The 13,767-nt window shown below is 37.3% G+C and overlaps 1 protein-coding gene across 1 annotated transcript in view; it reads left to right on the plus strand.

Annotated features, from left to right (window-relative positions):
• Positions 1–11,557: 11,557 nt before the first annotated feature.
• The window catches only part of LOC133657682 (transmembrane protein 163a), a 42,036-nt gene continuing 39,826 nt past the window's right edge, over positions 11,558–13,767 (plus strand). Inside the window, exon 1 of the mRNA XM_062059303.1 lies at positions 11,558–11,865. Coding sequence (XP_061915287.1) covers positions 11,664–11,865 — 202 coding nt within the window. The 5' untranslated portion in view covers positions 11,558–11,663. The remainder of the gene's footprint in view (positions 11,866–13,767) is intronic.

The raw sequence follows: 13,767 nt of genomic DNA on the forward strand, positions 1-13,767 counted from the left end.
ATATTACACTACACTATTTTAGTTTCATATGGGAAGAGGTCAGTTTAAATCGCCCTATATGTCCTCGGAAGATAAATAACACAACCAAAAATATAGATATGTGTTATTTTTTGAACCTTCATCTTTGGTTATTCAAACTATGTTCAAAATATATTGTTTATTGTACATTAGAAACAATCAATAAAGTCATTTTATTGCATAGTCCTTCTCAAATAGTGGGTTGGACCCACTATTTTTAGTTTATTTATTGTTATTTTTCAGTATCAAATAGTTCAAGTCGGTAAAAAAATGTTTATAGTTTAAAGTTAAAGTTAAGTTAATGTACCAATGATTCTTGGTACTCTCTGCTTCTTGATCTTAGCGCCGCTTTCGATACCGTCGATCATAATATTTTATTAGAGCGTATCAAAACACGTATTGGTATGTCAGACTCAGCCTTGTCTTGGTTTAACTCTTATCTTACTGACAGGATGCAGTGCGTCTCCCATAACAATGTGACCTCGGACTATGTCAAGGTAACGTGCGGAGTTCCCCAGGGTTCGGTTCTTGGCCCTGCACTCTTTAGTATTTACATGCTGCCGCTGGGTGACATCATACGCAAGTACGGTGTTAGCTTTCACTGTTATGCTGATGACACTCAACTCTACATGCCCCTAAAGCTGACCAACACGCTGGATTGTAGTCAGCTGGAGGCGTGTCTTAATGAAATTAAACAATGGATGTCGGCTAACTTTTTGCAACTCAACGCTAAGAAAACGGAAATGCTGATTATCGGTCCTGCTAGACACCAACATCTATTTAATAATACCACCTTAACATTTGACAACCAAACAATTAAACAAGGAGACTCGGTAAAGAATCTGGGTATTATCTTCGACCCAACTCTCTCGTTTGAGTCACACATTAAGAGTGTTACTAAAACGGCCTTCTTTCATCTCCGTAATATCGCTAAAATTCGTTCCATCTTGTCCACTAGCGACGCTGAGATCATTATTCATGCGTTCGTTACGTCTCGTCTCGATTACTGTAACGTTTTATTTTCGGGCCTCCCTATGTCTAGCATTAAAAGATTACAGTTGGTACAAAATGCGGCTGCAAGGCTTCTGACAAAAACAAGAAAGTTTGATCATATTACGCCTATACTGGCTCACTTGCACTGGCTTCCTGTGCACTTAAGATGTGACTTTAAGGTTTTACTACTTACGTATAAAATATTACACGGTTTAGCTCCAGCCTATCTCGCCGATTGTATTGTACCATATGTCCCGACAAGAAATCTGCGTTCAAAGAACTCCGGCTTATTAGTGATTCCCAGAGCCAAAAAAAGTCTGCGGGCTATAGAGCGTTTTCTATTCGGGCTCCAGTACTCTGGAATGCCCTCCCGGTAACAGTTAGAGATGCTACCTCAGTAGAAGCATTTAAGTCCCATCTTAAAACTCATTTGTATAATCTAGCCTTTAAATAGACCCCCCCTTTTTTAGACCAGTTGATCTGCCGTTTCTTTTCTTCTCTCCTCTTCTCCCCTGTCCCTTGCGAGGGGGAGTTGCATAGGTCCGGTGGCCATGGATGAAGTGCTGGCTGTCCAGAGCCGGGACCCCGGGTGGACCACTAGCCTGTGCATCGGTTGGGGACATCTCTGCGCTGCTGACCCGTCTCCGCTCGGGATGGTTTCCTGTTGGCCCCGCTGTGGACTGGACTCCCGCTGATGTGTTGGATCCACTGTGGACTGGACTTTCACAATGTTATGTCAGACCCACTCGACATCCGTTGCTTTCGGTCTCCCCTAGGGGGGGGGGGGGGGGGGGGGGGGGGGGGGTTACCCACATATGCGGTCCTCTCCAAGGTTTCTCATAGTCATTCACCGACGTCCCACTGGGGTGAGTTTTTCCTTGCCCGTATGTGGGCTCTGTACCGAGGATGTCGTTGTGGCTTGTACAGCCCTTTGAGACACTTGTGATTTAGGGCTATATAAATAAACATTGATTGATTGATTGATTGATTGAATGATTGTCACACACACACTAGGTGTGGTGAAATTTGTCCTCTGCATTTGACCCATCCCCTTGTCCACCCCCTGGGAGGTGAGGGGAGCAGTGGGCAGCAGCAGTGGTCGTGCCCGGGAATCATTTTTGGTGATTTAACCCCAAATTCCAACCCTTAATGCTGAGTGCCAATCAGGGAGGTAATGCGTCCCATTTTTATAGTCTTTGGTATGACTCGGCCGGGGTTTGAACTCACAACCTACCTTTCTCAGGGCGGACACTCTAACCACTAGGCCACTGAGTAGGTAGTTTAGGTAAGGATTTGTTTTTTATTATTTCAGGCGAATTGATGCACTTTAAATATTTTTGTTAGAGATTAGAACACATGTTTAATATTCTTTGTTGTCAGTCAATCTATATTTATTTCGTGTTTTTTGTTTTCTGTAATGTAAATAAGGATACAATGTTATGGAGAGGTGTACTTATAACAATTTTAAAACAGAAACACTGCATTACCAACAGATGTTATCACCTTACAAGACATTCTAAACCCAAACTGTTTGTGAGTCACTCGTGGTAATTAATATTACTCAATGTGTGTAAAATTACACTTTAAAAAAACAACAACTTAGTTTTAGTTATATTTGTTTAGAGCAGTGGTTCTTAACCTGGGTTCGATCGAACCCTAGGGGTTCGGTGAGTCGGCCTCAGGGGTTCAGTGAAGCCTCCGCCGCGGAGGTCAAGACACATCTGACACATCTTGTAAATAAAAACTTCTCCCTATCGGCGTACTATGGATACCCCCAAACAATGTTCCCTCTAATTTTCCATCTGATTTGCAGGTATGTAATTTGTTGTGAGTTCATGCACTGTGTTGGTTTTGTTCTTTGAACAAGGTGATGTTCATGCACAGTTAATTTTGTGCACTAGTAAAAAAAACATATAACTTTGTCGTGAATTTGAAAAAAAAAACACATTTTATTTATCAATAAAGAAGGGTTCGGTGAATGCACATATGAAACTGGTGGGGTTCGGTACCTCCAACAAGGTTAAGAACCACTGGTTTAGAGGAAACAAATAAACATAGACTTGAATAGGATTTCAATTAGAAGGATATACATTTATGTTTTATTTTAAATGTTTTGAAAAACTATTAAAAAAAATTAAAAAAAAAAAAAATATATATATATATATATATATATATATATATATATATATATATATATATATATATATATATATATATATATATATATATATATATATATATATATATATATATATATATATATATGCTTGTGGGATACCATATACCAGGGGTGTCCAAAGTGCGGCCCGGGGGCCATTTGCGGCCCGCAGCTAATTGTTTACCGGCCCGCCACACATTCTGGAAATGCTATTGCAAAAATTAAAAAAACATTTAAAAAAGTGGAATGAGGTGATATCTAACTAGAAAAAGTTGCAATGTTGACACAAAGCTACTACGCAGGCTTTTTTTTCTTTTGTCTATCTTTCTTTTTTGTTTTTTTTTGCCATTGCTCCAAAAAAAATAAAAATCAATGTTATAATGAATTATTGACCTATTCAAGGCTCCAATTATTTCAAATATTTCACTTTAAAATGTTTTATGTGGGAAATATTGCATATATTGTGTGGTTGCCATACAAAAACATCAACATTTTATTTGACAAAAGAGCACAAAACAAACAAAATAATAGTTCAAACGTAAAATCGACAGATATATCTGAAGTTGAGCTCGTAACTTAAGTGTTGAAAGTTAAAAAAAAACTAATAAAAATGTATCACTTTCTGAGTGGGGCACCTTTTGGATCCCAAATATATTTAATGGGATTTTATTTATCTTTTCACTGTGATTACTCAAAAATAATAATGAATTAAAATCAATGGTGTCCTGCATTATGGATATTTTTAAGGCTCTAATTACTTCACATCAAACATTGCTTTCTGAATGTTTTGGGCAGTGGGGGAAATACTGCATATTTCAGTTTTATTATAAAAAACGAAGTTGTCTTCGACAGAAAAGGCATAAAACCTTTTTGTTTTTTTAAACTTTATATCGACCTGAAGTTGATATACTGTACAAATTTACTGTAAGAGTTATACAAAAAAACCCAATAATAATTTGACTTGTTTTTAACATTTTAATGACTTAGACCCTTTATGGTCCCCGGGAGCCCTAAAGGTAAAAAACAAACAAAATCCATATATTTTGTTATGGTTTGAAAATTAAAAATATCAAAATGGCTTTAATTTTTCCGTGTGCGGCCCTCAGTGGAAAAAGTTTGGACACCTCTGCCATATACAAAACATAAGTATTATTTTCTAAATATTTAAATGTAAAACATGTCACATTTAATGATGTATACCAGGGGTGTCTAAACTTTGTCCACCGAGAACAACAGGCCGACAAACCAAAGGACGCCATTTTAGTAGTTTTCACCTTCAAAACCGATACAATGTATAGTTTTTTCCAAAGAACTAGAAAATGCCATTTCATAGAAATTTTGAGTGAATGCTGAGGAGCCAATGCCCAACTGAAATGCTAACTGTTGGCAAAATAGCGAGATAGCGTCAGGTAACAAAATATATGAACAAAATGAGCTAACATGCTAACAGTTAGCATTAGTGAAATACCACAATATATGACACTGAGGTGTACACCTGCTAAACTAGCTAAAAAAGCTTAGCTTACCATGCTAATATTATATTTAAATATTTGTCAAAATATCGTTGGTAACTCAATAAGTGTTGGCAGGCTGGATAATCATCAAAATCATTGTATCAACATATTTCACAAAGGCTTGTTTAAATACAGCATAATTCATCTTTAGGGCCACTGACCTGTAATACTTTTTTTCACCACGAGATGGCAGCAGAGTCCAGTCGCTGTAGCCGAACGGGCTGACATTTTTGGGGGTGTGACGACACCGGCGACGACTTGACGGGGGGGACAGGTCGCTATGGCAACATGAATCGGCGTGATGGGTCACGTGCCCTGGAGCGGCGCATGTCATTAGAGGCCAGGTGACGTTTTGCCACCGCGGCGACACTTTCTGCACCTGGGAAGCGTTTTGTCTTGTGCTCGCTGAACGACTTTTGTTGTTTGTGCAAATTAATTATTTTAGTTGTTCATTTTCAATAGCTTTGTTATTATACGTCACATCTCTAAAGCACGTGTCACGTAGATGGCTTCTAATTGAATATACTATAAGTATTTAAAAAAAAAATTATGTTAAAAAAAAGTGTTGATTTTTCAGATATATTTTTAGTTTCAACAGATTTGTTATTATGTCACAACATGTCAAAAACACATGACACATAGATGGCTTCTAATTGAATAAACTACAAGTCTTATTTTTGGGGAAAAACATTTTTCTATAATATTTTTAGTTTTTCATTTTCAATAGCTCTATATTTTCTCAAAAACATGACATGCAAATGAATATACAACAAGTATTTTTTAGATTATTATTTTTTGCTGATTTGTACAAAATATTTTCAGTCATCAATGTTTAATAACTTTGTTATTATGTCACAACATCTAAAAAAAAACAACATACAGATGGCGCCTAGTTGAATATACTAAAAGTCTAATTTTGGAAAACATTTTGCAGATTTTTGAGAAATATTTTAACCATCAATTTTCAATAGCTTTGTTATTATGTCACAACATCTAAAAAAAAAAAATACATGACACATCTAGTTGATTATGCAAGTCTTTTAAGGTCAAAACATTTTTTTTGCAGATTTTTCTAAAATATTTCACATTTTTAATTTTCAGTAGCTTTGGTTTTTTGTCAGAATATCTTAAAAACACATGACACAAAGATGACGTCTAGTTGAGTAAACAATAAGTCTTATTTGGGAAAAAAGTATTATTTTTTTTGCTGATTTTACAGAAATATATTTTGTTTTTAATTTTCAAAAGCTTGATATCGTCTCAAAAACACATAACATATAAATGGCTTCTAATTGAATATACTGCAAGTCTTATTTAGAAATGTTTGCCAATTTTTTGTTATTACTTTTCAATAACTCTGTTATTATTTCACATCTCCAAAAACACCTGACACCTGATGCATCATTTTTGAAAAAAACTTTTTTTGCATATTTTTCAGAAATATTTTTAGGTTTTAATTTTCAATAGCTTTGCTAATATGTCACAACATCTAAAAAAAAACTAAAAAAAAACACACATGAAACATCTAGTTGATTATACAAGTATTTTTAGGCCAACACATTTTTTTTTGCTGATTTTTCAGAATTTAGTTTTAGTTTCTTATTTTCAGTATCTTTGTTATTATGTTGGAATATCTTAAAAACACATGACACAAAGATGGCATCGAGTTGATTTTTGGAGTCCTTTTAGGCCAAAAACATATTTTTTGCTTATTTTTCAGAAATATATTTAGTGTTTAATTTTCAGTAGCTTTGTCATTATGTTATAATATCTTAAAACCACATGACACAAATATGATGTCTAGTTGATTATAACATAAGTCTTATCTGGGAAAAAAACTTTTTGGATGATTTTTCCGAAATATATACATTTTAAAATTTTCAATAGCTTTATATCATCTCAAAAACACATAACATATAAATGGTTTCTAATGGAATATACGGAAAGTCTTATTTAGAATTGTTTGCCAATTTTTAAGGAAACATTTCAGTTGTTAATTTTCAATAGTTTTGTTATTATTTTTCATTTTGGAAATTTTTGTTGTTGCATATATTTCAGAAATATTTGTAGTTTTTAATTTTCGATAGCTTTGGTATTATGTCACACCATCTAAAAAACACATGACACATATGTTGAATGCACCATACTGTAAGTCTTATTTGGGGAAAAACATTTTTTTGCTGATTTTTCAGAAGCCTTTTTAGTTTTATGTCACATTATCTTAAAAACGCACATAGATGGCATTTAGTTGAGCATACAACAAGTCTTATTCGGGGAAAAAATATTTTTTTTGATGATTTTTCAGAAATATTTTTAGTTTTTAATTTTCAATAGCTTTATATCACCTCATCCATCCATCCATCTTCTACTGCTTGTCAAAAACTTCTAATTGAATATACTACAAATCTTGTTAAAAAAAAAAAGTTTAGCCAATTTTTGAGAAAACTTTGAACACATTAATTTTCAATAGTTTTGCTATGTCACATTTAAAAAAAACTCATGTCTTATTTTAGAAAATGAACTGATTTTTTCCAGATTTTCAGGGAATATTTTAATTTTAAATTTTCCAATATCTTTGCTGTTATTTCACAACGCACGACACATAGATGGCGTTTAGTTAAATACCCTACAAGTCCTATTATGGGGAAAAAAAATATTTTGCTGATTTAAATTTTTTAAATCTTTTTTTCATTTTCAATAGCTTTATATCCTTGATAAATATTCATGGCACATGTGAATATTTAAAATAATATTTGCAAATCTTTTCATTTTGATTTTAATTCATAAAGCTGTTGAAAATTAAAAACAACAAATATTTCGGAAACATAACCCCATCATGTGTTTTTTGCAATGTGGTACTACTAATACACCCATGGGGTACTTGAAAGGGTACTTGTGATTTGAGTATTGTCCAAAAATCAGATTTTAGGACTTAATTTCAGACTAATCAAAATGTCAGGAAGTTTATGTTGATTGATTGATTGATTAAAACTTTTATTAGTAGATTGCACAGTACAGTACATATTCCGTACAATTGACCAGTAAATGGTAACACCCGAATAAGTTTTTCAACTTGTTTAAGTCGGGGTCCACGTTAATCAATTCATGGTACAAATATATACTATCAGCATAATACAGTTATCACACAAGTTAATCATCAGAGTATATACATTTAATTATTTACAATCCGGGGGGGGGGGGGGGGGGACGTGGGACGTGGGACGTGGAGGCGGTAGGGGGGAGGGGAGGGGGGGTTGCTATCAGCATATTTCAGTCATCAACAACTATATCATCGAGAAATGGACATTGTAACAGTGTAGGTCTCACTTGGTAGGATATGTACAGCGAGCGGTGAACATTGTGAGCTCAGAAAGCATAAGAACAAGTATATACATTTGATTATTTACATTTGATTATTTACAATCTGGGGAGGTGAGATGTGGTGGGGGGAGGGGGTTAGTCTAGGGTTGTAGCTGCCTGGAGTTTTTAGTGAGGATTTGAAAGAGGATAGAGATGCACTTTCTTTTACACCAGTTAAGAGTGCATTCCACATTGATGTGGCATAGAAGGAGAATGAGTTAAGACCTTTGTTAGATCAGAATCTGGGTTTGACGTGGTTTGTGGAGCTCTCCCTGGTGTTGTGGTTATGGCGGTCATTTACGTTCTGGAAGTAGTTTGACATGTACTTCGGTATCAGGGAGGTGTAGCAAATTCTATAGACTATAGGCTCAGTGCAAGTTGTTTTTCTGTCCTCCACCCTGAGCCAGCCCACTTAGGAGAAGTGGGTAGGAGTGAGGTGTGATCTGGGGTGGAGGTCTAGAAGTAACCTGGCTAGCTTGTTCTGGGATGTTTGGAGTCTTGATTTGAGGGTTTTGGAGGTGCTGGGGTACCAGGAGGTGCATGCGTAATTGAAAAAGGGTTCTGAAGCCGGATTGGAATTTGTACATGAGTAACTATCGACCTGTTCCTAAACAATTTTTCCCATTGCTTTCGAAATGGAACTGAGAATAGAAACAGGTCGGTAGTTGCCAGGTTCTAATTTGCTTCCTTTTTTAAAAAGGTAAGTTACTCTTGCTGTCTTGAAATCTTTTGGTACTTGGCCTTGTTTAATTGAGAGGTTTATTATGTGTGTGATGATTGGGGCAATGGTGGTGGCAGAATCCCTGAGGAATCTGGAGGGGATATTGTCAAGGCCAGTGGCCTTGTTTTGGTGGAGCGCGCTCAATTTTTTGAGCACCTCGTCAGCTGAGACCATTTCTAATTTGAAATCGTTGTTGGATACTCCTAACTTTCTGTAGTAGGCTTTAATGTGTTCTACACCAAAGCGACCAGAGTGGTGGGACAGCTTGTTAACTAGTGTTGTGGCTATGCTGGTGAAAAAGGTGTTAAGTCTGCTTGCTACCTCCAGTTTGTCTGTAATGAGAGAGTCGTCCTCCTTGATGTTGGTGCTCATGCTTATGGTGCAAAACTATAGTTTACAATATTGAAGTTTTTGCCCCCGCCATAAATACATTTGCACAGCCCCAAATACATCAGAATAATAATACGTGGCCAATTATGCAAATTAGGTGATGGTGTAATTGATTACTTATCAGACAAAACAATAATTTTTATCCATGAAAATATGGACAAACTGCCGATGGTGTGTTTGACATAAAGGCAGCTCAAAGGAGATACTGTGGAAGTCGGCTCTCCAAGTCAGGGGTCTTCAGTGTTTTCCAGGCCAAGGACCCCCAAAGTGATCTGGACAAGGAGCAGGGAAGCCCTACTAAAATAGTGATTATTCCTAAAGATACCTTGCTATTGTGCAATACCGTACTGAAGTATTCAAATGATACAGTATAACGCTTCTGATAGCTAACTGGCCGCTAGTGCCCTAATCGTTAGCTGGCAACTAGCAGCCTAAACTGGTGGGCTAATTTCTAGTTCAGAGGTTTTAAACAGATGTTGCAGCAGGGTATTGACATCTTTGTTTTTTAAAAAAAAAATTTTTGTATAATATTTACTAACAGGAATATAATAAATATATTCTTCATGATATAATTATCATGAATACAATAATTGTATTATTGTACTCATGTTAGCATTTAAAGTAGCCAGTAATTAGTGCTCTAATTGCCAGCTTTAAATTGGGAGGATATTTTTCAGCTAGCAATTAGCATAGCAGCTGCCAGCTAGTGATTATTGTGCTAGTTTCCAGCTAGCAATTACAATGCTACTGTAGTTGTCAACTAGCAATTAGAGCACCAGCTTTGAGCTAATAATTAAGGCACTAGTTGCTAGCTAGCAATTAGCATGGCAGTTTCCAGCAAGCGATTAGCATGCCAGTTGTCAGCTAGTGATCAGCGTGCTAATTGCCTGCTAGCAATTAGTGTGCTGGTTGCCAGCCAGCATTTAGCATGCTGGTTGTCAACTAGCGATGAATGCGCCAATTGTGAGCTAATGATTTAGGTACTACTTGCTAACCAGAAATTAGCGCGTCACTTGCCAGCTAGCGATTAGCATGCTGGTTGTCAGCTAGCAATTAGCGTTCCAGTTATCAGCTATTGATTAGGGTGGTAGTTGCTAACCACAAATCACTAGCTGCCAGTTGCCAGCTAGTGATTAAGGCACTAGTTGCCAGCCAGCAATTAGCATACCAGTTGTCAGCTAGCGATCAACGTGCTTGTTGCCAGCCAACGAGTAGGGTGCTAGTTGCCAGATAGCAATTAGTGCGGTTGTTGCCAGCCAGTATTTAGCATGCCGGTTGTCAGCTAGCGGCAGTTGCGAGCTAATTATTTAAGTGCTAGTTGCTAACCAGAAATTAGCACGTCACTTGCCAGCTGGCAATTAGCATGCTAGTTGTCAGCTAGCAATTAGCGTTCCAGTTATCAGCTATTGATTAGGGTGCTAGTTGCTAACCATAAATTAGCGCGCCAGTTGCCAGATAGCAATTACCACGGCAGTTGCCAGCTACCAATCAACGTGCTAGTTGCCAGCCAACGATTAGGGTGCTAGTTGCCAGCTAGCAATTAGTCTTCCCGTTGCCAGCCAGCATTTAGCATGCTGGTTGTCAACTAGCGGTGAGCGCGCCAGTTGCGAGATGGTGACTTAGGTGCTAGTGGCTAACCAAAAATTAGCGCGCCAGTTACCAGCTGGTGATTAAGGCACTAGTTGCCAACCAGCAATTAGCATGTCAGTTGTCAGCTAGCGATCAACGTACTAGTTATCAGCCAACGATTAGGGTGGTAGTTGCCAACTAGCAATTAGCGCACCATTTGCCAGCTAGTGATTAGCATGCTGGTTGTCAGCTAGCAATTAGCGTCCCAGTTGCTAGCTAAATGTTAGGGTGCTAGTTGCAACTAGCGATTAGCACACACGATGCGAGCTAATGATTGAGGCGGTAGTTGCCAACAAGCAATTTGTGCGACAGTTACCGGCTAGCAATTAGGGTGCTACTTGCCGTCTCGCGATTAGTGTGCTCCGTTACAGCTAGCTACTAGCGACGCTGTACTGTATTATTTGGACATCTACAGTAAGTACAGTATTGCAAAAAGAAGTTATTTTCAGGACCTTAAAACACAATCCCAATTTTAGTAGGGGTTCTTCGCTGGATTAGTTTGGGGATCCCGGGTCTGGAAAACATTAAAGTTTGCAGTAGTTGACAAGTTAATTGCTAGCTGATAACTAGAATCTTAATTGTTAGCTAACAATTACAGCACTAATCGCTAGGTTCTATCCTAAATGCTAGCGTGAATAGAAACATTTAATTATTCATGTCATTTCCAAACTACACTACAATGTATTGGATCAATGTTAATGTGTATTTAATATAAAAACTATATTTGAAAAAGTCAATTGGTGTTTGGAGGTAAGAGCAGGAGCCTCCACAGCCCCTCCCTCCCCCCCCCCCTCGAGGGTCTGTCGCCGTCCGCACGTCTCACTCGGCCGTCACATACTTGGAGTTCCTCATAGGAGCTGCGAAACAAAACAACGCCGACATGACGGACTCCAAACCGCCCGACTCATCTTCCGCCCCGCAGCCGACCACAGCAGACGAGCCCCCGGCGGGAAACGGCCAGTGCGAGCAGAAGGACCCTCGGGGAGAGCAGGAAGGACATCCGCGGCCAAGTTGCGGGAATCCGGAAGAATTGTTGAAGATGGAGCAGGAGATGAGGATTACTGACAGCATCGAGGACGCAGGTACAGTCAAAACACCGAGAAATGTTCATATTGGGAGTCAATGTCAATATTTCATTATTTCTGTACAAACTGTACTATTTAGCTATTTAACACGTCAAATGTCATTGACTAATTAAGGCTGTCTTAACTTTCACCACAGACACGTAGTGACACATCAGGGGACCTGACCACTTACGCCATTTTGTTATTAAACCGCCTTAAAAGTTATGTGGATATTAGTTATGTGGATATTAGTTATGTGGGTATTAGTTATGTGGCTATTAGTTATGTGGGTATTAGTTATGTGGATATTAGTTATGTGGGTAGTTATGTGGATATTAGTTATGTGGATATTAGTTATGTGGGTATTAGTTATGTGGGTAATACACACATAACTAAGACCCATATATTAGTTATGTGGCTATTAGTTATGTGGGTATTAATTATGTGGATATTAATTATGTGTGTATTAATTATGTGGGTATTAATTATGTGGATATTAGTTATGTGGGTATTACTTATGTGGATATTAGTTATGTGTATATTACTAATGTGGATATTAGTTATGTGTATATTAGTAATGTGGATATTAGTTATCAATAAATCAATCAATGTTTATTTATATAGCTCTAAATCACAAGTGTCTCAAAGGGCTGTACAAGCCACAACGACATCCTCGGTACAGAGCCCACATACGGGCAAGGAAAACTCACCCCAGTGGGACGTCAATGTGATGTGGGTATTAGTTATGTGGGTATTAGTTATGTGGGTATTAGTTATGTGGATATTAGTTATGTGGATATTACTTATGTGGGTATTAGTTATGTAGGTAATACACACATAACTAATACCCACATAATTAATACCCACTGGGTATTAGTTATGTGGATATTAATTATGTGGGTATTAATTATGTGGGTATTAATTATGTGGGTATTAATTATGTAGGTATTAATTATGTGGATATTACTTATGTGGATATTAGTTATGTGTATATTAGTAATGTGGATATTAGTTATGTGGGTATTAGTTATGTGGATATTAGTTATGTGGGTATTAGTTATGTGGATATTAGTTATGTGGGTATTAATTATGTGGGTATTAGTTATGTGGATATTAGTTATGTGTATATTACTTATGTGGATATTAGTTATGTGGGTATTAGTTATGTGGATATTAGTTATGTGGGTAGTAGTTATGTGGGTATTAATTATGTGGATATTAGTTATGTGAAAATTACTTACCGTATTTCCTTGAATTGGCGCAGGGAATATAGTATTCGCACGTCTAGAATTACTGCCGGGTCAAACTCGTTTCTCAAAATAATTAACGCATGCTTGGCCTTATCGCCGGTTCATTATTGACGCCGGATCAAATTCGTTTCGCAAAATATTAATTTTATTATCGCATGTCTATAATTTTCGCCGGGTCAAACTCGTTTCGCAAAATATTTAGCATATGGCTAGAACTTCCACCGGGTCAAATTCGTTACGTCACGAGTGACGCTTTACCTGTCCTCATTTTCAAAATGGAGGAAGCTGCTTTCAGTAGTTCGCACAAAGGAAAAAAGATAAAGAGCTATTCAGTAGGATTTAAGGTCCAAGCTATTGAATACCAGTACAGTATGCTAAAAAGAACAGTAAGCAGCTATGTTTTATTAATATACCGTAGCTGCGTGTGTCAAATACTGTATGAGTCATGAAATGACTCCCGCCTCCTGGTGGTAGAGGGCGCTGCCGTGCTAGTGATCCTTCTTGCGACTTCCGGTACTGCAGAAGAAGTGAACACACGCAGCAAGACATTTTTTTTTTCCTCTGCCTGAACTTTTAACAAGGAGGATTACATACCGGTATCTAAAATAAAACAGTTTTCTAAAGTGGACTTTCAATCGAAGCAGGAGGTAATAATTAAAGGAATATCTCC

This window comes from Entelurus aequoreus, linkage group LG01 (assembly GCF_033978785.1).
Source record: "Entelurus aequoreus isolate RoL-2023_Sb linkage group LG01, RoL_Eaeq_v1.1, whole genome shotgun sequence".
Lineage (NCBI taxonomy): Eukaryota > Metazoa > Chordata > Actinopteri > Syngnathiformes > Syngnathidae > Entelurus > Entelurus aequoreus.